Source organism: Myotis yumanensis, unplaced genomic scaffold (genome assembly GCF_028538775.1).
Source record: "Myotis yumanensis isolate MYYU_CA2020_CCGP unplaced genomic scaffold, mMyoYum1.0.hap1 SCAF_7, whole genome shotgun sequence".
NCBI lineage: Eukaryota > Metazoa > Chordata > Mammalia > Chiroptera > Vespertilionidae > Myotis > Myotis yumanensis.
In genome coordinates this window covers 31,258,979-31,286,241 of record NW_027223758.1, presented here as the reverse complement: position 1 = coordinate 31,286,241, position 27,263 = coordinate 31,258,979, and the positions used below count along the sequence as shown (strand labels likewise).

General features: G+C 48.2%; 1 protein-coding gene and 1 long non-coding RNA gene across 2 annotated transcripts in view; one reads left to right on the top strand and one right to left on the bottom strand.

Moving 5' to 3' along the window:
• Nucleotides 1-570: 570 nt before the first annotated feature.
• Nucleotides 571-6,766, bottom strand: LOC139013759 (uncharacterized). The gene is made up of 4 exons (XR_011472120.1): nt 6,565-6,766; nt 2,074-2,305; nt 903-970; nt 571-819 (listed from the first exon to the last, which is right to left on the bottom strand). It is a non-coding gene; the product is annotated as an uncharacterized lncRNA (long non-coding RNA).
• TGM3 (transglutaminase 3) overlaps nt 5,220-27,263 on the top strand; it is a 36,874-nt gene continuing 14,830 nt past the window's right edge. Inside the window, exons 1-7 of the mRNA XM_070420052.1 lie at nt 5,220-5,310; nt 13,886-14,059; nt 14,740-14,982; nt 15,872-15,990; nt 16,685-16,813; nt 19,478-19,655; nt 19,762-19,897. Coding sequence (XP_070276153.1) covers nt 5,304-5,310; nt 13,886-14,059; nt 14,740-14,982; nt 15,872-15,990; nt 16,685-16,813; nt 19,478-19,655; nt 19,762-19,897 — 986 coding nt within the window. The 5' untranslated portion in view covers nt 5,220-5,303. The remainder of the gene's footprint in view (nt 5,311-13,885; nt 14,060-14,739; nt 14,983-15,871; nt 15,991-16,684; nt 16,814-19,477; nt 19,656-19,761; nt 19,898-27,263) is intronic.

Sequence of the window (27,263 nt, the reverse complement as noted above, 5' to 3'; positions counted from 1 at the left end):
GGTTTCAGAGGGGGAGAGGCCTCCAAGTCATGACTCATCAGGAATTGTTGAAGAAACTGATGCTTAGCCGAGAAAAGAGAAGACTTCTTGGGGTGTTTGCCAGACTTGGGGAAGGACATGATCATTGTTAGGGGAAGGAAGAAAGAGCCTTGTTTCATGTGGGCTCCATGAAGGATTTGTGGGGAAACGGGTAGAAGCTCTAGGAGACAGATTCTCAGTTCACATGAGAAAGAACTTGCTGGTCTTTTCAGGGCTCTTTAACCATGATCTGGGCACTGGGAGGCACTGGGATGGAGCAGTGATGGACCAGGACAAAGTTCCTGCCCTCACGGAGCTCCTATGAAATTGGGGAAGATGTACCTTAAAGTGAATCACCCCAGAAATGAATGTTTCAGCCCAAACTGTCTAGGACAATGATGGAGAACCTTTTGAGCTCGGCATGTCAGCATTTTGAAAAACCCTAACTTAACTCTGGTGCCGTGTCACATATAGAAATTTTTTGATATTTGCAACCATAGTAAAACAAAGATTTATATTTTTGATATTTATTTTACATATGTAAATGCCATTTAACAAAGAAAAATCAACCAAAAAAATGAGTTCGCGTGTCACCTCTGACATGCGTGTCATAGGTTCACCATCGCTGGTCTAGGGCAAGTATAGGCTGCTCTGAAGGGTGTAAGTTCCCTGTCACTGTAGTTTTTAAGAGAAATGTGTCTGGAAAGGGGATTATTGTGTTCCGAGAAAGGCGGGGTCAGTAACTTCTCATGAGATTCTATGCTTCTCCGGGTGTTGCAAAATCTTCAGCAACCCTAAATCCTTTAATTAAAAGGAGATAAAAAGGCAAAGATCAATTAGCGTCTTCTTTTTCAAAAAGCCCATACTTGCATGCTCCATCTTACCTGGGGTTCGAGGTGCAGGAGTCTGGCCAAGCAGGAAATTCATCCTACTCGGAGCTGGGTGACTCCACCTATGAATTGAAAATCATTTAGCTGCAATTGTGACATCGTGTGCAAATTATGGCCCTGCTGCAGGTCGGGGCTGGGGCCCTGTGCAGCCACGGCCCTGGCACAATCCCCCAGCTGCTAACATGAAGACGACGCGGGGCGGCCGGCCAGGGCAGGGGCCCGCTGCAGTTAGCAGGCTCCAGGGGAGCGGGTGGGGCGGCCGGGGGCGGGGGGGGGAGGCCAGGAGCTGGGCCCCTGAGGTTGGCGCAACACCCCTCTGTCTACAGAGGAGTGTCACAGCTGCCATTTCAAGGTTTTGCGCCTGACTCCAGCCCTGGGAGGTGTGTGGGGAGGCTGATGAGGAAACTGAGGCTTTGAGATATAAAGGGATTCTGCCAAGGTCACAGTGGGTAAGTCACAGAGCCCAGCTGGGGTCTCCTGAGTCCAGGGTGGGCATCTTTCTACCACACCCTCTGGGGTCAAGGCTGATCAGACCTTCCCAAGGAAGACCACATGGTCAGTGGTCAGGCACCACTGCCCACACTTGTGGGTTCCATTGCAAAATCTGCAACACTCAGGACTGAGGGGTTCCTGCGGGGGAAATAAGAATACTAATACTGTCAACACTAACGTGACCCAGGCAGTGCCAGCCACTGTGCTAAGCATTTTATAGTCATCATCTCCTTTAGTCCCAGAGTAATTCTTCCTCCGTTTTACAGATGAGGAAGCGGAGACCCTGAGAGTTGAGGTGACTGGCAGAAGCAGAAGTGGAAACCTATGTCTATATAATCTCGAAGGACAGCACGGCCTCCCTGTCTCCTCCGCAGGTGTTCTTGCCAAATCATCGAAGGAATGTCCAGAGTCCAGTTCTTCTTGGCTCCCAGGCCAAAAATGTCAGCAGTAATAATAATAATAAGCAAACCCCTCTGTTTCTTTATAACACACTTGAGAGTGTGCGGGGCACTTTCACATCCATTCATCCCATTTGACCCCACAGGTCTTGGCGCTTCTGGCAGGACTGACTGGCCATAGGAAGGCCTTGTCCACATCCCAGCTCGTGGCACGACAGGCGCCAAGACCCACACTTGAGCCTTCTCTTCAGGGTCCAGTACTCCTTGCCACATACCTCTCTACCCGCTCTCACTTCCGGGTCATCGGCCAGAGCCAACAGCGGTCATTCTGCCCGGCCGGGGTGCAGAGCCACCTCTCTGGTAAAGTCACCGGAAGCCTGGGAATGGCTGCGGCCCCGCCTCTCTTAAAAAGCTGACCTCCAGGTTAAGTGAACAGGCTCTGGAGTCGCTCACATGTGGATGGGAGTCTCCTGGTTGCACAGATTCATGTTAACCCGTTCCTTGCCCCTGAAAAAATATCAGTAATAATAGTACCTGTGTGATAGGATTGATATGAAGATGGAAAAGGGTCATATATGTGAAGTGTTTAGCCAGTGCCTGCCTGCGGTGAGCACTAAATTGAGGGTAGCTATTTCCATCTTTATGATGAGTGATTGATTCACGTGTTCAAAAATATGAGTGCTCCTGCCGTGTGGCCAGCCCATGCTAGGTTCTGAGATGTGAATAATATTCAGCCTATGCCTTCAAGGAGCTCAGTCTAGGGATAGGGGCAGACAGAAACAGATTATAAACAGATGCAGGTGGTAGCAGAGGGCCTAGGTGTATAAAATGCTGTGCAGAGAGAAGACGTAGATTCCTCTTTCTCCAAACCACCTGTCTGTTCAGCCTCACCTTTCTCAAGACCCAGCACTCCCACATTTTTCTAAAGATCTTATCATCATGGAGCTGGGTCTTCATTTTCACTCCATCTCTGGGGGAAGGTGTGAGAAACTTCTGCTCTATCATGAATCCTCAAACCCTATCAGGCCCTGACCGGTTTGGCTCAGTGGATAGAGCGTCAGCCTGAGGACTGAAGGGTCCCAGGTTCGATTCCAGTCAAGGGCATGTACCTTGGTTGCGGGCACATCCCCAGTAGGGGGTGTGCAGGAGGCAGCTGATCGATGTTTCTCGCTCATCGATGTTTCTAACTCTCTATTCCTCTCCCTTCCTCTCTGTAAGATATCAGTAAAATATATTTTTTTTAAAAAAAGCGCTATCAGTTTGTTAAACTCCCTATCACAAAAAGTGTTGGTACTGGTAAATATTCACAATATTTACCTATTGGATCTTTCGAAAAATATATTTCCTTAAAAGAACACACAAGCAAACAAAAAATATAAAGAAAACAGGTCCCTCTCCCCCCTCCTTTTCTTCGCCAATGCAGAACCTGGGCCCAGGGAGGGTCGGTGACTTACCCTCCAGTCTTACAGAGAACATGTGTTGAAACCATGTCACCACTGCCAGACCAGTGGCTGTCCCTGCTGCCTCATTAAAAAGTTCTGGAAACACCCCAAGTGCCCATCAGTAGATGAATGGATAAAAGAACTGTGGTACATTTACACAATGAAATACTTCACAGCCATAAAAAAGGAACTCTTACCTTTTGCAACAGAATGGATGGACCTGGAGAATATTATGCTAAGCGAAATAAGCCAGTCAGAGAAAGACAATACCATATGACCTTACTTATACATAGAATCTAATGAACAAAATAAACTGATGAACAAAATAGAAACAGACGCATGGATATGTGGAACAGACTGACAGCTGTCAGATGGGTGGGGGAAAGGGCATGGATGTAAGAAGGTGAAGAGATTAGCCAAAAACCATATATACATAACCCGTGAACACAGACTACAGTGTGGTGATGGCCAGAGGGAAGTGGGGCAGGGGTTAGGTGGAGGTGGGCAAAAGAGGGGAATATGGGGCCATCTATAATAGTATCAACAACAAAAATAAAATTTGTACCCTCGCTGGTTTGGCTTAGTGGATAGAGCATCAGCCTGCGGACTGAAGGGTCCCAGCTTCGATTCCGGTCAAGGGCACATGCCCAGGTTGCGGGCTCAATCCCCAGTAGGGGGTGTGTAGGAAGCAGCTGATCAATGATTCTCTCTCATCATTGATGTTTCTCTCTCTCTCCTCCTCTCTCTTCCTCTCTGAAATCAATAAAATATATTTTTAAAAATACTAATAAAGTTTAAAAAAACAACACATGTTTCCCCCAATCTGGAATCAAACTGACATTCAAATCCAGATAGGGTCTGGATTTACCCCCTTATGGATCACATCTATGCACTTTTCTTTTTAATCCTCACCTGAGGATATGTTGTTGTGTGTTTTTTAATTGATTTTAGAGAGGGGGTGTGTGAGAGAATGAGAGACAGAGTTGGAGACAGAAACATTGATGTAAGGAAGAAACATCGATTGCTTGCCTCCCCGATGCACCCTGACCAGGGATGGAACTCACAACCTAGGTATGTGCTCTGACTGGGAATTGAACCTGCCACCTTCGGTTGCATGGGGCGATGCTCCAGCCTCCTGAGCTACCCAGCCAGGGCAGCATCTATGCACTTTTTTGACTTGTATCACCTCATTTGCTTCTTCCCTCTACTCAGTGATTAAGAAGAGTGGGCGTGAGCCTGCGGACTAAAGGGTCCCAGGTTTGATTCTGGGCAAGGGCATGTGCCTTGGTTGCGGGCACATCCCCGATGGGGGGCGTGCAGGAGGCAGCTGATTGATGCTTCTCTCTCATTGATGTTTCTTACTCTCTATCCCTCTCCCTTCCTCTCTGTAAAAAATCAATAAAATATATTTTAAAAAAAAAAAAGAAGAGTGAGCGTGATTACCCCATCACAGACTAGGCTCCCCAGGCTTCGAGGTTCAGTGATCGCCCCCCAGCCTTGCAACGGAGTGTTTCTAACTCCAACCCCAATGCTCCTCCTGGCTACCCTGAGCAGGCGAGCGTGCTGAGCGCCTCCCGTCCTTGTACAGGTGGAAACCCCAATATGTGTGACGAGTGAGAAAAGACCGAGGAATGCCCTGCTTCTGGATTCTGCTGAGACATTTCTTGGAGACTTCCCAGCTCCAGCTCTGGACAGGATACTGAAAGAAAACCACGACAAAATTTCCCAAACTCTACAGTCCGGAGAGGTGTTCGCCTTTGGGAAAAAACTCACAAAAGTGAACTTTCTTTCTTATCTCCCCTCTTCTCCCCAAGTTGGTCTTGCATAAGCAGGCTGCCCTGCCATTGGGTGATGAGGATGTCGGGGATGTCGTAAGGGAAACGCTTACAGGCACTACAGGAATGACCTGGTGCCTCGCCCACCTCATTACAATTCTAATTGGGGTGTGTAGGAGAGGCTTCTATAAATGGTAAGGCAATCCTGGGCAGGCACTCATCTCCCCACTTCTCCCTGCCATTCCCAGTGAAACGCCAAGAAGAGGAAGAGACGGCAGAAGGTGAAGCATGGCTGGTGAGTGCATGACATCTTCTCTACCTGGTCTTAGCGGGAAGCCCGGCTCCTCCTGGGCCAGCGGAGAGGCCAGTGTCCAGCCCAGGACAGCTGCCCTGGGGGCTCTGGGGGCTCGATCTTTGTTTATTAAGATTCTGTTCTTTCTTGGTAGCTGCCCAGTCCCTCTTGAGTGGTCCCAGGGGTAGAACATATGTGGGATGTAGTCCTGAGTAAGGGACAGGATATTCAGCATCCCTTTAGACCAGTGGTTCTCAACCTTGGCTGCACATTAGAATCACCTGGGAATCTTTTTAAAATCCTGATTTCTGGGCCTCATCCTCAGGAAATTCTGTTTCTTTGTTACTAATGTTGTGGCCCCACCCCATAACAAAGAAACAGAATTTCCGGAGGATGAGGCCCAGAAATCAGGATTTTAAAAAGATTCCCAGGTGATTCTAATGTGCAGCCAAGGTTGAGAACCACTGCTCTAGACAGATGGATATAAGCTTTGCTGTGTCAAGCCAGCTGGTACCTGCTTCCCGTGTTTTTCGGGGCACTTTTACCAGCTGTCAGTAACATAGGCAAAGAAAAGCACATCTCAGAGCCACAAGGCAGTGAGCGCGTGACAGCCTGTAAATTGATTTAAAAGAAGCCAGCAGCAGCACGGGAATGTTTCTAAGTAAACTACGCATTTGGAAGCAGCGGCAGCCTCTTTGGACGTGAGTTGATGAGCTGAAACCTCCCAGTAGCAGAAGAGGCAGGTGTGCCAGGCTCCCTAGGAGCAGCGCCAGGGAAGGTGGGTGGGTAAGAACCACAAGGCGTGCAGGTCCTTGAGCTCTGCGGTCGCTACAGAGGATCCGGGCTCTTACTAGACAGCCCCCCCCCCCCGCCCCCCGCTAGGCGGCATGCTGACTATCGCCGTCCTGGGCGCTCGGCCTAGTGCCTCGCCAAACCCAAAAAAAGGCATGAACCCAGCCTGTAAAACATCGTGAATGGTGGTTAGGGCCTCAGGAAGGTTTACCAAAGAAATCGCTGAGCATCGTACAAAAGGTGAATGCTGGTTCCTTCAGGAATCACCACGATCAGGACAGGGCAGCAAAATGGACACCACCCCCCACCCACATTTCCTGCAGCGAACATGCGGCAACACGCTGGGTTGCTAAGGAGAGGAGCTTGGGATCCTGTCGACTGTAGCAGAAGGAGATGTCAGCTGTCACCGAGGCCATCGCCCTCCCCCAGGGGGAGGAGGCAGTCCAGGAAGGGCTAGAGACTTACCAGATCACTCGGAAAGTGGGTGGCACAGCCCAGACCCGGTCCCAGCAGCACCCTGGCCACTGTGTCCTGTTAGCAGAGCTGGTCCCTCACTTGAGCTCTACCAGCAGTCTCCGCCTTCCCTGCCAGCACCAAGCAAGCCTCAGGCTCTGGTTGTAAGATGAAGGGCTTGAAACAGATGGACTTTCAGGTTCCCTCCGGTCCTGGCAACTCTCACCTTGAGAAGAAGCCAGGGACAAAGAGCGATGGGCCCAGCAGTGCTCACCCCCTGGGGCCGGGGCCGGGCGTGGGCCGTGGGTGGGTGGGTAGCCCCGGGCCTGCCGCTGCACTGCCTGCCGTGAGCCCGGATTGTGTGCCAGTGCCTGTGAGTCAGGAGGTCTTAACCTCTTAGAGCTCAACATCTAAACCAACCAGAGACCTTCTGAGGTCACAACCCAACATAGACAACGGCTGGTTGGAAGGAAATAAGTTTTTAAAAAGGCGGGGAACAGACCAGAGAATCTTTCTTCCCTTCCGTTTGCCAACACGCAGTTCCCAGCTCAGCTCCTGGTCGCTCAGCCACAAAGTGCTCAGTCAGGGCCTCTGGAATGAATGAAAGTATTCACTGGACACCCAGGGAGAGGGGCCCCAGTGGGCGCAGTGGGAGGCGGAGATGAAGGAGCTGTGTCTCTGCCTGGCGTGCTTGGTCAGGAGTAGTTTGTGGCGTGAGGAGTGTTCTGGGCAGCGGGGATGGGAGGTGGGTGGGTCAGCAGGTGTGACCCAGGGGACTATGGGTCCATGTGCGTAGGTTGGAGAGAACTGTGTCCAGTTCCCAATTTAAGCTTCTTGCTGGAATCAGCGGGGGTTCAGTCACTGCCTCCTGGTGGAGAGGGCAGCTGGGCTATGGGTGGGGCGGTGGGGGTGCAGGAGGGCCTGCCAGTGTTCTGCATGAAGTTCAGTTGACCTTGAACACCACGCATCTGAACGGGGTCCACTGATCGCAGATTTTCTTAACTCTCACACCTGAGTTGTTCAGGGTCAGCTCCTCAGCTGGGAATCCCTGTGTGCAAAGGTACATGTGGGTTTTCAACTGAGGGCAGCCGGCACCCCTTTCCCCCCAGCCCTGCAACGTGGCGCCCTCTGTCTGTTGCCCGCTGAGTCCAGGCCCCAGGGTGGACGGGAATGCAGGCCGTGAGCACAGACTCTGGGCTCCCTGTGGAGTGGAGGCCTCGCTCCCCATCCCCACATCCACTCGGAGGCCCCGGGTTCGAGGCAGAGCTCTCAGGGTTCGAACACGAACCTCAGGCCCTGCCTGCGAGAGGCCAGGCCCTCCCTGCCGGGACTAACACTGGCCGCCGGGGCAGGAGGCTCGCTGCCGACTATGTTGCTGGGCAGAGTGCTGGCCTGGCTGCAGACACTTCCCTTCTCGGGCCTCATTCCTCAATCTGCGAGGACCATTCCAGGCCGTGGGTCTGCCACAAAACGTCTCTCCTGGGAGCTGGGGCACAGCGGCTCTTTCTCTCGGGGTCCTGCCTCCTCCTGGCCTGGAATCTAGGAGGGGCCCCGGTCCTCCTCACACTGGGCTACAGCTTCTTGGCTCAGTGGGACCTGAGCCCCAGCAAGATCTGTGGTCGCTCTGAAAGCAGAGAGCGCGCCCTGGGCTCGGAGGCTCATGGCTTCAGGCATTAGGCCTTTGTGATGGGACACGCTGCCTTTTCTCCCCCCTCCCCACCCCAGTCCCACCTGCTTTCTTTCCTCTGGGGCAGCAGCTGCTCCCAGGTCAGCGGACACAGACCTGCCAGCAGCTGCATCCACCTGGAACGAGGGCTGCCCATGCTTCCACCGGTTACCTGGGATCAGTACAGACGGGGGGCAAGCCCACGGGTTACAACTACACGTCCAAGGACGAGTCTGGATTGACTCTCCGCTCGGTCCCCCACTCACTGAGCGATCTTGGACAGGTTACTCAACCGAAGTGTCTCAGTTTCCTCATCTCTAAAATGGGGTTATTGCAGAGCCCACCTCATAGGTGCTCAGTCCACACAACTCATTCATTTGGGGGAACTTTTCATAAGCCTAAAGAAAAACCTTATGAGATGAAGTCCATTTTCGAATCGAGGGCAATTCTCAGGGGAACCTCTCCCACAAAGAGCTCCCCTGCCCCCCTTGCCAGCCCCCACACACTTCCAGGTCCCCAGTGAGCTGTTTTTGTTCACCTCGGATAACTTGTCCTCCGTTCCGCCTCCACCCCGCTGGGCCGTACTCCACGGGCGGGCGGGGCATCACTCTCCCCCCCAGGGCCCACATGCCGGCTGGGGTGTGAGCTGAAGGGAGGAAAGTATTTCCCCGTCGCTCAGGAATGAGGCCCCACAGTCTGTGGTCGGGGCTGAGAGATGGGCTCACAGAGAGTTGACATCCTCCTCGTGTTCCTCCTACGGGAAAAGGAGGCAGTGAGTCCCCGGTCCCCACCCCATCCCACCTCCTCCCAGAGGAGCTATGTGGCTCAGGTGAGATAATTAATGTGAAAGAGTTTTGATAAGTGTAAAACGATATATCAACCTAAGGTCGTCATTCTCTGTCCTGGGTGCTTATTAGAAACACCAGGAGAGTTCAAAATAAAAATACGAATGCTGTCCCTAAGCCAGAAATTCTCATTTAACTGGTCCCGGGTGGGCTCAGGCCCATCCAAACTCCCCAGGTGCCTCTCAGGTGCAGTAAAGGTAGGGAACCACGGGTCTGAGTCAAGCTCTCTTAAGTGAACTTGTCCAGGAGTCCTTCTTCCTTCCTCTGCTCTCCCCCTGACCATGTTATGTTGAGACAGGCCGTGGGCTGTGAGCGGCCCGTTCTCTCTGGCAGCTTCCTGGAGCCATGCCAAGACATGGCCAGCCCAGCCACCTCGGTTGGCTGCAGGGTGGCAGCTCGGAGTCAGATGTGGTCAGACAACATTGGCTTCCAGTCTGGGCTTGGGTGCAGGCTCTGCCTGAGTGTGTGATATTCGGCAAGTGACGTCACCTGACTGGACTTTCAAATCCCTCATCTGTGAAGTGGGAATAATATCTCACAGGGTTTTGGACATAATGCAAGTAAAATGCTTAGCACAGCACCTGGCACAGCGGGCGTCCTCAATGGCAGCCCCCCAAAAAACTCAAACCCTCCTGTGTTGCTTTTGTCATTATGTGTGGGATCCCAGGGGACTTGCATCCTCAACTTCTGGAGGTCCAGGTGCTAGTGATGAGTACATGTAGGATCTGAATACTAACCCCACAAGGATGTGCAGGCTTCACTCTCTCCTTCTACATATGGAGAAAGTATGTTCTGGGGACACTGAGACCTTGCCTAAGGCCTCAGCCTTCCAGACAACCAGTCCAGGGTCCTTCACTTCATCCCAGGAGCCTGACCAGCCTCTCACTCAGCCACTGTCGGAACCCCCCAGCTTCTCTCCAACTGGGTACCAAGCAATCCTACCACGTGTGCTGCACAGGGATTGCAAATGTCTGAATGTGGGGAAAAGATAAAGGGAATGGCACAGGCCCAAGAGAGAAGGAAGTGAGAGCGGAGAGGAAAGCACCTGTTCTTGGGGCTGGTGGTGGGGCCAGCCAGGAGTTGGAGATGTTCCACGGGCTCAGGGGGCATTGAGAATGACTCATAGACCCTCAGTTACCAGGATCTAAGACCCGGATTCTGAGCCAAACTCTGCTTCTAACCCCCCATCCCCACCCCGCCGGTAACCTCAGCAGATGGTTTCCCCTTTCGGGGTCTCAGTTTTGTTACCTGTAATATGGGAATATGGGATTACATCACTGTTTTTCAAGCTGCCATGTGTCACCCATTAGTAGGTTGTAAAATCATTTAGTGGATTAAGACCAGCAATTAAAATGAAGTGGAAGAGGGAAATGGCAGTAGGAGTTCGTGTTGTTCTGTGAAACTTCACGTCAGGTATAGACCCCTGTAGAGAAACACTGTGAAATGTATTTCTTATCATGGTCTCTAAAAATGCTAAGGACACTTGGCTGGATTTTTAATATATTTATCAGCCCTGATCAACTCTAGAAATCTGTAAGATACAAATACGTCTTTGCCTAGAGAAGAGACACAGGGAATAAGGTCTGGGCAGGTGGGGGAGACCAGCCACTGGAGTATCAGTTATGTCATGTTGGGCCATCTGCCAGCAACTCTGTGCTGTGGTCCTCCCAGGAAGAGGAGGCGAAAACCCCAGTCACTCACCCACAGCCCAGTCCCACTTACCTGTCTGCTGTAGGTGATTCAATTACAGAGTCAAGCCGATAAGGACTGAGACAGCTGACTAGTCACCCCCTTTCACAGTCTGGACTCTGTTCTGCGCTTCTCGTGTTACTCCTGCCAAAGGTGGACCCCAGAATAAGTTGGGGGGTTACATCATCAGGTATATGTGAATGACAGTGAAGCTCCAAATAGCAATGGCTTAGAGAAATAAACGAGATAGATGTTTCCTTTTTCCTTACATAACAGGTGTGGATGCAGGCAGTTCTGGGCAGAAAAGGCAGCTGCACATGCCCCAGGGGCCCGGGACTGTGCAGTGCCCACACTGCTGTTCCCAGGGCACGCATGGTCCAGGATGACCACTATCATCCATGGTCCAGCTCTGTCCATATCCCTCCACAGTCCGGGCAGCGGGATGGAAGAAGGGGGAGGTAAGCAGGCTGAGGGGATTTGCCAACTATTTTGAAAAAGAAGTTGAGAACAGGTATTCAAACAAATACTTGCATATAAACGTTCATAAGAGCCACTGGACTCTGGGAGGAAAGGGCGAAGCCTCTGCCATTGGCTCGGCCACAGCGTATAGTGCATAACCCTGGACAGAGCAAAGAAGGATGTGGACCTGTTGAAGGGGAGGCAGACGCCACTATAGATGTGGAATCCCTGAACCCCTCTTTCCTCACCCCTGTGTTTGGCAGAGGCTGTCTGGGGACATTCTTTCTGCTCTCAAAGAGCTCATGTCTGGAATAGAGAGCTTCACCTGGAAGAAGACAAGCATCCTTCTGCGTTTAAGAGGGAGGTGAAGAGTCTCTGTAGCAAGCAGGTCAAACTCACGGCCCACGGGCCGCATGCCTCATTGATTTGGCCTGTCTTAGCCTTTGAGTTTGACCTGCTTGCTCTAGAGGGTTCATGTTATCTGAACCCACCTGGTCCTCAGGGCTCTTCTTTTTTTCTCAAATAAGACAAGGAATAAAGTTCTACCAAATGTCAACCTGCAGGGATGCACAGCAGGTCGTGAGCAAGGTTGGGGAGGAAGCAGGGGTTTGAAAGGTGGGACCATTGCTCTAGAGAGAACTAGTATCTACACATATAGGGGTTGCCAGAGAGTGTCTAAGATCTGGGCTGTCTCCATTCGCTATTTCTGTCCAGGAACATTCATCTTCTCCCCTCCCTCCCTCTGTCCCTTCATTCCTCTGTGTGTCCTTCCCTGAATTCAATAGATACTTGTCAATTGCATGAATGCTTTTGTTTTTCTGATTTTGTGCAAAACCTTAATGTATTCTTTCAATAATTACTTGCTGAATGAATGAATTAATGAACAAATGAGAGGATGTGTGACTGAATGAATCTTTAGTACCATGAGCTGGTAGCAAGACCACCTTCTGAGCACCCCTCTCCTCTCCGGGAGCTTTGTCTGGCTCACCACCTCAGAGGGGCTGGATTTCACTTGAAAGAGTATCTATGATGAGTCCTCTGCCCATCTCCAAAGCTACTAGAAGGGGAGCCCCCAGCCCCAGGCCTGCCCTGGAGCCACACTATCTTCGCCTCACCTTTCCCTTGTGGTCAGAGCCTTTGCTCTAGCCACATGACACACCTGTTTTCCTGTGCCTTGGCCTCTCTTCCTGTTGCCCGGGATGCAGGCTGCTCCATTGCACCTGACAAAATTCCCTCTTCCTTCAGGGCCCAGCATCTTCATGAAGCTTTTTCTAATTCCTGAGTTCGAAAGTGATTCTTTCCCACCTGCATCTCCTAGACACCTTTGGCTGGGGAGGTCGGGTTTACCCTGCTCCATCATTCAGTGTCTTACTCACTGCTGAAGGTCTTTGAGGGTTAAAACTTATTTTCATACTTTTTATACTGCCAACATTGTGCCTAACCCAGTGTCCTGTGAATAATAGGTACTCTCAATATATTTATTTAATAAAGGCCCCATATTCACCTTTTCTTATGGACTAAATCTTGAGGTGTAGTCATGATGGTCATGGTTTGACATTAGTTTTTGTTTGTTTGTTCATTGAACTCCTTCATTCCTTTGTTTTCCTAGTTGTCCTAATGTAGTCAACAATGTGCTGGGCTTCAGAATACAAAAATCAAGAAGGCACATTCTGGTGAAGAGAGACAGACACACGTAAAGAGAAGTTGTGTCTGGTGCTGGGATGTGCTTCCACACTCGCATAGCTGTGGTCTCATCATAAAGACAGAAAAATCAGTTTGGTTTGCAAAGGCATGGATGATGAAACGTCTCAAACATAACTCAGAGGAATAAAACTCTTTAAAGGTTTATGTAGGCTAACCTCCCCAGCCCTCATGGTACCGCTCGTAAACTCTGCTCAGTTGAGCTCCATCACCTCCACAATCAAGTGAGAGGGAGGGGGGAGGGGCAGTGAATTTCGAGGTGTTTGCATTCGGGTGTCATCCAGAGATCTCATGGGCCTTTGACCTGCTCCTTTACACTGCTCTTGCCAGTGAGTGTTTGAAAGTCCAATCTCTAGGCCTGCAAATCCTGCCCTGAGTCATGCTATTCTCCCCAGCATCAGAGGCCCAGGCCAACACCAAGGTGTTGCATGTATAAAGCATAAAATACGCAAGTAAACATTTGCTGGATGTTGGAGTGGGAAAAGGCACTGAGTGTCTAGCAGATGCAAAGGGAAAAGCAAACAAGCCCAACCAGGGCGGCGGAGTTGAGAAAACTAGCCTCCTCTCCATTCTATGTGAGCCCCCATCCACCAAGGAATGGTGCTAAAAGTGGACAGAATGTGGGTCCTCTGGTTACACAGCTCTCCTGGCTGGTTGGGTAAAGCTACACTGAGCACCTGGCCACTTCCTTGAGGGCTGCGTGACAGCTGACCAGGCAGCATGGTCCGAATAGTGTAGGCAGAGGTTCAGCTGCTTGAAGGGCAGAGGGGAACCAACCGTCTGTGAAGTTCTCAGTATGTTCAGTCAATGTCTTTGTATTTTAATGTGATTTTTCCTAGAAGTTTGGCACCTCACTGACTAGTCCTTTGGTAATTTCTACCTTTCCAAATAAGGTACTATTGTTTGAAATACCTTGCCATGCCACTATTCCTTGCCTCTCAGGACCTAAGGTCTTCTCTTTTCTGTCCCACAGATTTAAAACCCCAGAATATCGACTGGCAGATGTCTGCCAATCGGCAAGCGCATAGCACAGACAATTACAACAGCCAGGAGCTCATCTTGCGACGAGGTCAACCGTTCAGTTTCTCATTGACCCTCAACCGAGTTCTTAGATCTGGAGAAAGTCTGGGGTTCATAGTCTCCACAGGTATCTGCTCCCTGCTCCCCCCTCCCCCACATACACCTGAGTAGCCCATGGGACTGTGCATCCAAGAGGTGAGGATGGTGACACTGAGGTCACTGGGCTCTGGGCTCTAGCCCAGCTCTGCCATTGACTCTGTGTGACCTTGGGAAAGTTTCTGCCTGCCTTTGAGCACAAGAATCCTAGTCTTTAAATCAAGAGGAATTTGGCCTACATGGTCTGTCTCTCTAGTTCAGCAGTTCTCAACCTGTGGGTCGTGACCCCTTTGGGGGTCGAACGACCCTTTCACAGGGGTCGCCTAAGACCATCGGAAAACGCATATATAATTACATATTGTTTTTGTGATTAATCACTATGCTTTAATTATGTTCAATTTGTAACAATGAAAATACATCCTGCATATCAGATATTTCCATGATGATTCATAACAGTAGCAAAATTACAGTTATGAAGTAGCAACGAAAATAACTTTATGGTTGGGGGTCACCACAACATGAGGAGCTCTATTAAAGGGCCGTGGCATTAGGAAGGTTGAGAACCACAGCTCTAGTTGCTTCCAGCGCCACAATGTGGTGCTTCCTTGGATGAGCCCGAGGAAGGACCCCTGTGGTTGTGTTGGAACCTGACCTCTCCCTACAGTCCAGTCAGTACGCCTTGGTTTTCATTGACCCCTTCTTCTTTTACAGGGCCCTCCCCCTCAGAATCAGCCAAAACGAGGGCTGTGTTTTCACTCTCCAGTGGGACAAGTGGTGGCAGCTGGTATGCACAGCTCGTGTCCCAGAGGGAGAACACTCTGAACATCTCCATCTCCAGTCCTGCTAATGCACCCATAGGATGGTACACGCTGAACCTTCAGGTCTCCTCCCAGGGCAACAACTTTACTCTGAAACTTGGGATGTTAATACTGCTCTTTAACCCCTGGTCACAAGGTAGGCACCTAACCACCCACACTCCCAGCCATCAGCCAAGCAGTGCCCGTGGAAAGGAGATGAGTGGGGTGGTTTTCATGGGCTTAGGTTTGATTAGGAAAAGTTCATGGGATATGGAAAAAGCATAGAAACTATAAGTCAGAAGCAATAGGTCTGAGTCCCGCCAATTATCCAGCTGTGTGAGTCTGGACAGTCCCTCTATCTTTCTGAGCCTCAAATTATTCACCATTAAATGGACATCCTGCTATTTCCTTTGGGGGTATTGCAGGAATCTCATGATCTTTTACAAACTGCATAGCATGATCTATATATATATAAAAGGCTAATATGCAAAGTGTCCCCTCGGGAGTTCGACCAGGAGACCAGGAGTTCGCTTGCTCGCTATGATGTGCACTGAACAACAGGGGCGGCGCAGAACATGACGGGCGACCAGCTGCGGCGGTGGGGCGCTGAGGGAGCGAGGGAAGGAAGAGGTGGGGAGGTGGAGAGGCAGGGAATCTGATTGGCCCTGATTGCTAGCCAGGCCTAGGGACCCTATTCTTGCACAAATTTTTGTGTACTGGGCCTCTAGTCTAATTATAAGGGACAATGACCAAAGTACAATTCTGTAACATAGAGATAGCTCTTTCCCTAAAGGAGCAAGTGTCTCATTCCTGGGGTCTCATTTTCAGACTCTCAGATATCCCAGCTTCTCTTTCAAACTCATAGTTCCCACGATATCAGTTGGAAGCATAATAGCCCAAGGCTTCCTTCCTTGGTGGAGGTTGGGGGAAGGCTGCAGGTATGACTTGCTCCAACTCTCAGGCCAGTATTCAAGAGTGGGAGGAGGACTGTCTTATAGCTCCCTGTAGGATTTTAAGCCCTGATATCTGATTTTTGTGTCAAACAGCGGATAGTGTCTTTATGAATAGCCAAGCTGAGAGACAGGAGTACGTTCTGGAAGATTCCGGCGCCATATTTGTGGGAAGCACAAATCGAATTAGCATGATTGGTTGGAACTTCGGACAGGTAAAAGGGTCATAGGGACGCTGGGGCTAATATCCCTATTACACAAGAAGCTCAGAAGCTGGCCCCACAGACAGGTGGAAGTCCCCAAATCTATCTATTTGCCTGCCCTTCTAGTCATTTATTCAGAAAACATTTACTGAGCATCTACTATGTGCCAGGCCTCGGTTGCACAGAAACGATACCGAAGATGAATATGACAGATTTCTTGTCTTTGAGAAGGTCACAATCTAGTGGGCAAAATCTAGTACTAATAATCAATGCAATGATGTGGTATTGGTGCTACAATACACAAATGAGGATAAGGCCCAGTAGAGACACTTGGGACAAAAATATAGTTTCTGTTCATTCATTCATTCATTCATTCATTCCTGTGAGAATGGGATGAAACTTCCTTGCTGTGTGTATTTAACCTTTCGAGAGTCCTTCATTACTATTATCTCCCCCGCCCCCCAAATCTGAAACCACAGAGTTCCCAGGTTTGCTCACCCTCCTGTACTGAGAGCGCTCTGGATGAGTTTGAGGATTGAAGGCTGGGGGAGGTGGTTGTTCCTCAGTAGCTCTCAGTTCTGGAGGCCACAGAGTGAAAGGAACCAGGCACTTGTCATGGTTCTCGTCAGCATAGCCCCCGTCCCCTCAATGAGCCAACACTACTTGCCGTTTCTTTCATCATAACATATGGTTCCATTTCGAACAGTTTGAAGGAGACATTCTGAACATTTGCCTCGCGATCCTGGATAGCAGTCTGAATTTCCGCCGTGACCCTGCTCATGACGTGGCCCGCAGAGGTGACCCCAAGTATGTCGGCCGCGTGCTGAGTGCAATGGTGAGTGATAACTAGTTGTTACCACCTATCAGACCCAACTACGGGTTGGGCACATGCGCTTTTACACATGTGACCTTGTCGCAGCCTCACAAATGCAGTTGGGCGATTCCCAGCCCCATTTTGCACACGTGGAGCATGAGGCTCCTCTGAGGAAAGGACTGGCCTTCACACAGTGAGGGAGCGGCAGACGCTGAACTGGAGCCGGGTCTGCCTGACTCCAAAGCCCTTTCCACGGGATCAGGAGGCCTTTCTCGGATGACAGGAGGACTTTGCCCCCTTAGAGCCCGTCAGAGCTGGGAGGGTGCCAAGCTGAGACTTGGAAAGGAGGGACACTCCAGAGTGAGGCTGGAGTGTGACGCCCCTTTGTTTTGATCCACCCCCTCCTCAGCACCGAGGGGGTGCTTGTCAGACGAGAGAGGCAGAAGGCCAGCCCGCTCACCATCCACATGGGGAGCTGAAGCCCCAGGAGCTGAGTGAGGTGCTCACAGCTTGTGAGTCAAACCAGAACGAGGCCTCAAATTGCCCACCTAGGGCTTTCCCACTCGCCCAGTCTCTCCATTTGAGAGACCTGCACCCCCCCTTACACACACACACACACACACACACACACACACACGCGCGCGCGCACGCATGCACGCACAGGCCGATCCTGGGAGAATCTCTCACTCTGCACTCAGTGTGCAGAGAATGTCTCCATCAGAAAGCGTCCAACTATGGGATTAACCTGCTCAAGAGTTACAAATTAAAAAGCTGAAAGTCAGAGAGTTCTTGATCTTTAATCCTCTGAAACTAAATAATTACCCCACAGATGTCTTTAACTCCTTTTTTAATGGACTAGGCATGTCCCAAGTCTCTTAACTTTGGAGTTGGAGCATATCCAAGCTAGCAAACTAATTATGTGGTTAGAAATTTGAACAACCTTCTGACCGGATGATAAATATCTGGGGGTAATCAGAGAGGGCTCCCTGAAAGAGTGCAGTCTCAAACCTTGCAGGACAGGAGTGAGGAGGCCCAGGGGACGTGGAGGCACTGAGGAGATGGGTAGGAACCAGGGTGGCTGGCAGAGAGAAAGCGGGATGTGGGCTGAACCTTAAAAACCAAGGAGCCAAAGACAAGGTGCAGTCAGGTGACTTACGAAGCTGAGTCGCCTTGGCCCAGGAGAGGATGGGTGAGGCCAGCTGGCTCCAGAGCTCCAGCGGCTGCTGACTCACTCTCACCCTGGGGACAAACCGCTTTACATCAATGCCAGTTTCCTCACTACACCTCCCTGCTGCTCTCTGCAGACCTCCTGGTTGGGCTGGGCCTGCGCTAATTATGACCTGTGCAGGGCTTTGAAATGCTCAGCTTTAGCCAGAGATGACCCTGCTGATTACCACTTTGGTGGCTGGAGCTCTGTGACTCAGGACATGGGAATGGGCTGCACAACCTTCCCTCCTGGAGGAGGCCCATCTTGCTTGATCCTGGTATTACTGTCCAGGCCCTCCTGGAAGGGATGCGGGCCTCACCCACCGCACGGAGGGGCCGTGGGAAACTGGGCCAGCCTGTCCTGGGCAAGGATCCTCTGCTCCCAGCCTGTCTGCTCCCATCAGGCCTTGCCACTTGCAGACTCCACAAAGAGAGGGAGCAGGACTGGCAGGCTGAGAGACCCTGGTCCTGACCCTCGCTGTCGGTTTGGATGAATGCTGGTGAGAGAGTCATAAACTCTGAACACTGGCTGCTGGGAGACCCCTGAGAGCTTGTTTGTGTCTAACTTTCCCTGAAGAGCGAAGGTCCAGATGGGTGAGTTCACTTACCCACAACCACCGAGCTGACGGGGCCAAGGCCGGGCTTGTTACCCAGGTCTCTCTTTCTTTCTCTCCCTTTCAGCTTTGTATTTTGGAAATTTAATAATACGAAGTTCAGACTTTCACAAAAGTAGAGAGAGAAGTAAAATGAACTCCTGCGTACTCATGACCAGCTCAGCAGTTACCCACTTCTGAGCAATCTTGCTTCATCTCTGACCCCCTCCTCCACAGATTTATTTAAAAATCCCAGATATTACACCATTTCATTCATAAATATTTCAATATGTGTCTCTAAAAGACAATGGAACTCGGGTCTCTCAATTTCTAGTCCAGTGCTCTTTTCACACTGCATCATGGTTGTGTTAATTGTTAATCATGCCTTAAATTGAATGAATGAATGAATGAATGAATGTAAAACAATATTCCATCTTTATTCTTTCCAAGAAGAAGTTAGTTTCTAAAGTTCTAAAGTGATCTTTTAGAAAACCAGTACACCAAAGAGAGTTTCAAACCTTGGACCCCAAGTCAGGTATCAGCGATCTCCATGTATGGAGGCAAGAAAGCCTTTGCAGGCTGGTTTCTGACCCTGCTTTGCCCCTGACAAGCCATGGAACCCCCGTTTCCATGTGAGCCTGCCGCTCATAACTGACACATGGGTCAGGGGCAACCAAACACGGCCCGTTAAGCAAAGCACTTTTAAACTCATAAACTACTCAATGCTGCTAAGGGAACATTATACAATTACCATCCCCAAATCACCGAGGAAGACACAGGAAATTCACTGGATGGCTCCCTGGTTCCTTCCTCACCTCCCCACCTTGTCCCCTGAACACTGCATGTCACTCTCCGATGACTCATTGAGGATTTTTCTCCTGCCCAGATCAATAGCAATGATGACAACGGTGTGATAGCTGGGAACTGGAGTGGCAGCTACACTGGTGGCCGGGACCCCAGGAACTGGAACGGCAGTGTGGAGATTCTCAAGGAGTGGAAGAAATCTGGCTTCAGGCCAGTCCGATTCGGCCAGTGCTGGGTCTTTGCTGGGACCCTCAACACAGGTACCCTAGCGTGTGACGTGCCTTTGCTGGGTCAGTGGGCAGCAGTGGGGTGCTCCATGGCCGTCCCCACTGCCACCCGCAGTCTCACACCGCCCTTGACTTGCAGTGCTGCGGTGTTTTGGGATTCCGGCCCGGGTGATCACCAACTTCAACTCAGCTCATGACACAGACAGAAACCTCAGCGTGGATGTGTTCTACGACCCCATGGGAAACCCCCTGGACAAAGGCAGTGATAGCGTTTGGTGAGTGTCTAACCCAGCGGTTCTCAACCTGTGGGTCGCGACCCCTTTGGTGGTCGAACGACCCTTTCACAGGGGTCGCCTAAGACCATCCTGCATATCAGATATTTACATTATGATTCATAACAGTAGCAACATTACAGTTATGAAGTAGCAACGAAAATAATTTTATGGTTGGGTCACCACATGAGGAACTGTATTTAAAGGGCCAGAAGGTTGAGAACCACTGGTCTAACCCTTTCTGACCATCAAATCTGAGCAGCTTCTTGCTCTCCCCAGGCTCTGGGACCTGGCTCCAAACAGGAGTTGGGAAGCAAGTAGCGTGTCAGCTCCTGGTTGAGAATAGGATTCCCAAAGTGCTGATGACACATCTAGCAAGACCCAAAACAGCTCTTCTCGGGGTTCTGCAAACTCCAGTGGTTTGCTCTGTTTTACAGCCGGGTGAACAGTCTGACACCAGTTCACACCCCATGTGATACCAGGTGTGGCTCAGGGGCTCTGAGAAACTGCCCTAATTTATAGGGTCCACAAGACCCTATAAATTAAAAGATAAACATTGAAGCCATTGATTTTACAGTAATAAATATAAATTTATCTCATTTCAGGCAGCTCATATAATTTATAGACTTTCTTTTTAAAAAGCGATCCATTTTCTCTTACTCGTATATACTTTTTATGTACCTTGCTTGACAGAATAAAAATCAGTTTATTCTGGATTTCAACCAAAAATAAGAAGTTTTATATGTATATGGGCATGTATATTTCTAACAATAAATAGGCCATGTGCACATGTAGCTGTACACATATGTCATGTATAATACATGTAAACTGGAAGTAAGTTATATAAAACTTATATACATATATCTATAACTTCATACTGCAGTATATATACATAAAATAGATATTGTTACAGCTCTTCAAGGTTATGCCACATGCCTAATTATTACCAGATGGCAACTGAAAGTAATTGTGTCTATATCTGTATATTCAACTCGATATTTATGTGTCTATATATAAAGTACTCACATATGTCAGTAATCCATTTCAAAGGACACACACAAACACACAATCACGCACATATAGATACGGTAGATAACCTGAGAGCAGATGCCATCTTCTTTCCAGATGTTCAACTTTGAGATAGTCTCTAAAATATCCTTTAACACTCATTATTCCCAGAATAAGTAGGTCCCACTTTACTGGCATATGCTCGCTGTAACTAATGGAATAAAGGAAAATAAAAATTCATAGAGAAAGCTGTTAGGACAGGCAACAGCCCTGTGCCAACAATGGAAGTGTGTGATATAAGCAGCCGCTCCCTCTGCAGGAAAGCGAGGCTCATGTAAGTCACTCAGGGTCACATGTGTTAATAGGGGAGAGGGAGCTTCTGTTAGGATGTCCTTTCATGATCTGCATGTACACAGCTTTCTCTCCAACGACAATGACATTGCTACTTTTGGCCAGATTTTGTTTTCCAGTTTCTCTTAATTAGTTACCTTTTCTTCTCCCTGGTTTCTTCCTTTTGTTGTTGTGTCCAAAATCCCACTGCGACCTGTTCTGGTTGTTAGGACAGTGCCCTTCTTTACTAAAGGAGATGACTGGTCCAACAAGATGACTGATTCCGGGAGGGGTGGCAGGGGTCCCGTTTGGCATAACCCTTCCATGACTATCCTGCAGACTAGAAACTGCAGGGAGACCAGAAAGCCCTCTACTGGAAGTATTCCTGGTGCTGTTAGGGAGCAGGGCATGGGGAAGCCATGAATAGAGGCTGATGAAGGACTTGGGATGGTGTGTGGAGCATCAGGTGAGTGACTCAGGGAAGGAGTTGTCAAAAAAAGGCTCCCTGGGAGCAGGAAGGTGGGGCTTCTAAGCTGAACTTGGAATTAGAACCCAGATCTCTTGGTGACTGGTTCATATTAGTGTCATAATTCATCACAAATAGAATCACCGTGGGGCAAGTAGGGGCCCATGGAGACATTCCAGGGTGTTTCCATTGTCATTTTAGGGGGGCTTCATTGGAAGGTGTCAGACCGCATAGCTCTGACTTTTGCTGGGAGTGTCATCACCCTTCTCCTTCCCAAGACCCACCATCTTTTCCTGAACCCTCCTCAGAGAGCAGTGGGAGCTGACGTTCCTCCGGCCCCTTTCCCTGCTGGCTATGGGTGGGGACCCAGCACTGGACGGTCTGAGGACAGGGAGTCCTGGGTCCTAGTTTCAACCCCACCACCATCTTGCTCTAGGACTTACATAAGCCACCTCATCTTTCTGGTCCCAAGTTTCTTCATCAGTGAGCTATAGTGGTTGGCCTAAAACTAAGTGTTCCCTTAAGTTTCTTACCAGCTTTAATCTCTTGATTCTCTGCCACTTCAGCTCAGACGACCTTTTGTATGAGATGGCAAGGGAGCTTTCCCCTCCCCTCCACATGGATCCCACCCAGGGTGGGGGAGTTAAACCACCAGTCCTTTTCTGCCTGGAGTGAAATTACTAACCTATTATTACCAGGACAGTTTGGGTTTGGACAGAAAACCTTTGATCTGAATCTTCTATGTTGCAAATGTTGAAAGCTTTTAGAAATTGTCCAGACTTTCCCCAAGAATTAGAAGGTAAGAATCAAGTGAGATTAAGCACCTGAAAGTACTTAATAATATTAACAGCAACAGCTAATAGTTCGTTGAGCAACTGTTGTGTGCCAGGGACTTTTCTAAGTGTTTACCTTTACTCTTCAGAAATGATGAGGTCGGCACTGCCATCCCCATTTTATAGTTGAGAAAACCAAGACACTGGTCATTTACCCACGGGCATGGGACCAGGAAATGGTGAAGCTGGCCTTGGAACCAAGGTGATGTAAACTCTCCAGCACCAGAGAGCTGCCAGAGAATATTTTTATGACGACTCCTGACTGATGTTTGAGAAATCTGACAGCTTAACTGAAATTTTTCAGAGGGGTTGGCTGGACACCAACCAGGGCTCTGAGTAGGTGCTCTCCAGCCCATCCCGATGGAGAAGCTGGGTTCTTGGGTTCACACTTAGGCAGCAAGTGCCACTTCTCTGTAAGACTAAACCCTGTCTCAGGGGCTCAGTGAAGGGAAGTGACTTGCCCAAAATCGAACTGTGAATTAGTGTCCAAGCTCTTTCGACAGGACTCTCCTGGGTCAAAGGACGTTAGGGCTGAAAGGGACCTTAGGGAGGGACCTGCTCATTTCATAAATGAGAAAACAAAGGCCCACAGAGAAGTAAGGCTAAACAGCTGGAGACCTGTAGGCACTCTAAATAGGTGCGTGACTCCACCTAAGTTCCTTAACTTTTCTGCACCTTCATCTCCTATCTGGAAAATGAAGGGCTAGATTAGGGGACCTCAGCAATTTCTTCCAGATCTTTCTTTAAATCACATTCTTCTAAGCCATTCCGCACATAACAATGGTTTGGCTTAAGAGGCACAAGATTCTGGCGTGATCATGTCTTAAGAGTAGGGATGCTTTGTATGGAGTTATGTCTGGGATGCTTGTATTCGGGCTCCCTTCTGGACCCCTGTACAGGAGGTCTCTGGGGCCTGCTCTGTAACCAAATGATCTGGAACTGTGTGGCCAAGGTTATCTTTATCTTGATATTTCAGACTTGTTTTCTTAATTTATCTTACTTGATTCCTCAGTTTCTGGAGTCACAGACCTGACTCTACTTGTAGACTTTATAGAGGTACGAGGTGGAAGGCACGTGGGATCGCCCTGCCCTGTCATCAGGGAGGTGGAGTCAGCCAGTTCTGGAGAAAAGCTGTTGGCACCCCACCCATCAGCCGAGTCCTTGGCTCCCAATGCTGCAATTTCTCTCCATGGCTGTTAGTCTCCACCACTATTTAGCCAGCCCCCAATGTACCTACAGCCCCTTGCTCAGATTCTTGGTAAGGAAACCAAGGCCCCAGAGTAATTCAATTCAGAAAACATGATAAGTATGTACTGTCTGCCAGACCCTGCACTGAGCACCTGGACACCAAAAGCAGTGAGACGCAGGAACAACATTGGAGAAGTTCACGACTGCGTGAGAAGATAGGCAATTGTGGAGTGAAAGAAGTCAAATGTGCAAGATTCAGAGACAGCACAGGGATGGTTGGCACTCTCCAGGCATGTCAGGAAAAGTTTTTGGAGGAAGTAGAATCTTAACTACACTTGGAAGGACAAATAGGAGCTTACCCGTGGAAAGGGTAAGGGATTGGGGTCACTTTCTAGACTGGGTCTTCTAACCCCATAAATTCAAAGATAAGCATAACTGAGTTGTTGTCTCTAGGGCACTGGTTTATAAACGTCAAAGATTTCATTAGAACTGACTCGGGTGGAGGGAGACAGGCGGGGCAGGAATGCATCTTTCAATAAGTGCCTACAGCCTGTCCTTTTCCTGAGCTCCTACTGCTAAACCCTCAAGACAGGAACAGGGGCTGGGAGTGTGGCACATACCGAGAAACAAACCAGAATTTCCATGGTGGCGCCCTCAGGCCTTTGAAAGGCACATAGTACACCCCAAAGAAGTGTGAGTAAAGTGTTGGCTTCTAAATGAGGGAGGAACCAGGACTTGTTTGTTTATTATCTGCTCTTTATCAAATTCCCGCCTTGCAAATAAGTATTAAAACAGCTACTTACCTTTTTTTTTTTTTTTTTTTTTTTTTTTTTTTACCAACCCACCCTTCCCCTAGGGTTCTCTACCAGGAAGAAAACAAATATGAAACTTGGTGCTGTTACTGCTTTTTCATCCCTCTCTTGCCTCTTGTATCCATCTAGGATCATCTTCCCACACTCCTGCTTTCTCCTGGGTAAATTCTAACTGATCAAAAAGACGTTTTGTGGGTCTTCCTAGAGATCATTTTTACGATGGCTTTTGTTTCTTTTTACAGTTATAGAAATTGCAGAATATATCATCTGTACTCTGATGTTTAACATACTTTTAATATTTGATCATTTTCTATCCAATATTTTCTCTATGTGTTGTTTATAGAATTGGGATTGCACATTTTACACGGCATGGGTACAAGACAAAGCATATGACACATACATCCTTCTTTTTCCCACTTGTGGAAATCAACCATGTCACACAGTTTTAAATCCTATTTTTTTAACTAAACATTATCAGCATGTTCCCTCTGTCCTTAAATAATCTCCAAAAAATAAGATTTAAATGTATCACATTCCATTGAGTGGTTGAACCATATCTCTTTCCCTGCTGTTACCTATTTCCCATTCTCTGTGTTACCTATCTATTTCCCTTTGTTTCCCCTTATTATATATAACACTGTAATGAGCATTCTTATATGTCAATCTTGAGCATGTCTGTTTTTAGTCTCATAGGACGATTTCTAGAAATGGTATATCCTGGGTTAAAGGAAATGCACATTTTAAAGGCCTCTGACATCTATGGCTGCTGCCTCCCCAAAAGATTATAATAACCTATACTTCATTACTGTAGTGAACAAGGGTATGCCTTCCTCCAAACTCATATCATTGGTTGGTATTATCTGTACTTAGCTGTGGGCTCCCCTCTGGTGGCCTTCTCCCTCTCTGCCTTGTTTTGGAGCTGACTCTTTAGTTCCCTGTTCCCTGCCAGATGCAGCAGGGCACGCTGCTCCTGACAAGTATTTACGGAGCACTCGGACTCCTCTGACAGCCCTTGTGCACCGCAGCCTCTGGTCCCCACGGGCAGCCTCTCACAACACCCAAAATGAAAATAATTTTTCCCTGATAATAAAAAAATAAATAAGAAGAGTCATTAGTAATAGAACTACCCAAAGAAAAATACTAATGACATTATAGATCCCTTAGACATTTCATTCTGTTTATATTCACACACATTAGATGTATGTGTGTTGAGTTTCAATTACCCAAATAGGATCAAGTTGAGTGGTCTATTTTATCGTTTTTTAGATCTTTTTATGTTGATAAATTAAAATTTAGGGGGGGGGTTGAGGTGCTGGGGGTAGAGGGATTGAGCAAAAAAGGCAAAAAAAGAGAAAAACTCATGGACATGGACAATAGTGTGGTGTTTACAAGGGGGAGAGGTAGAAGGGTTTATGGGGGGGATAAACGGTGATGCATAGAGACTTGACTTGGGGTGGTGAACACTCAATACAGTTTACAGATGATGTGCTGTGGATTTGTGCACCTGAAACCTGTATAATTTTGTTAACCAGTGTCACCCCAAGAAATTTTTAAAAAAGGAATAAATAAATGTAGCGGTAGTATAGTGTGGTAGTTAAAAGCAAAGGCATTGCAGCCCTTCTGCCTGGATTTAAATCCCACTCTCCCTCTTTACTCGCTGGGAGACCTTAAACAAGTCACTTACCTACTCTGTGCCTCGGTTTTCAGAATTGTCCAACAGGGATAATAATTCCTACCTTATAAGAACATTGTGAAGATTAAATGAGTTAACATATAGGGAAGGAAGTTAGAACACATGATAACTTTCTAGGTTGACACATAACGTATTACCTATTAGTGTTTATATAGTATACACATTTTAAAATATTCATTTATTTTGTAATTAGAGTATTATAGAAGTAATAGAAACTGAAAACATTACAAAACATAAATAATGGAAAACTTAGTTTAACGTGCACCCAAATCTATTCATAGGCACAATATATACACCAAACTGTTATCTAAACTGTGGTTATCTAAAATAATAGAATTATTGGGACTGATTTTTTTAATGTATGATTTTCTAAATCCAAAAATGTTCATGATATTTGTATATATTTTTATAAACTTACACATCGTCACCTACATATTTTGTAACTTGCTTTTCTTACTTGAGGATATATTTTAGACGTCTTTCCCTGTACGTGCCAGATCGATTTTGCTCATTCTGGACAGCTCTGTGATATTTGATTGCATGGCTGTGCCACAATTTATCTGAGCATTCCCTCACTGATGAACTTTTCCTCCATTAATTTTGCTATTACAAACAATGCTTCAGTGAACATCTTTCCATATGCATCTAGGTGCACTCGTGAGAGTTTTTTAATAAGAGAAATTATTAGAAGTGGAATTGCTGGCTCATTGCATCTACAGATTTGTAAAGGTTTTTGATACTCATTGCCAACTTGCCCGTCACAAACGTCAGACCAGTTTAAACTCCCACAGTGCACCGCAATGCTGACTTTCCCCCGCCTGGAATGAGTATCACAGAACAATGCCCATCATCCTATGCTTTCATTTTTGTTAGTCTAACAAGTGTAATGGTGTCTGCCATTTTAATTTTCTTTTAACGGTAGTGAGGTTAAAACGATTTTCACATGTTTAGTGATCATTGGTCACTAAAATTGCCTGCTCATTGGCCATTATTGGCGTGTTTGACTTTTTACTTTGTGTATTTTTCTTATTGCTTTGTA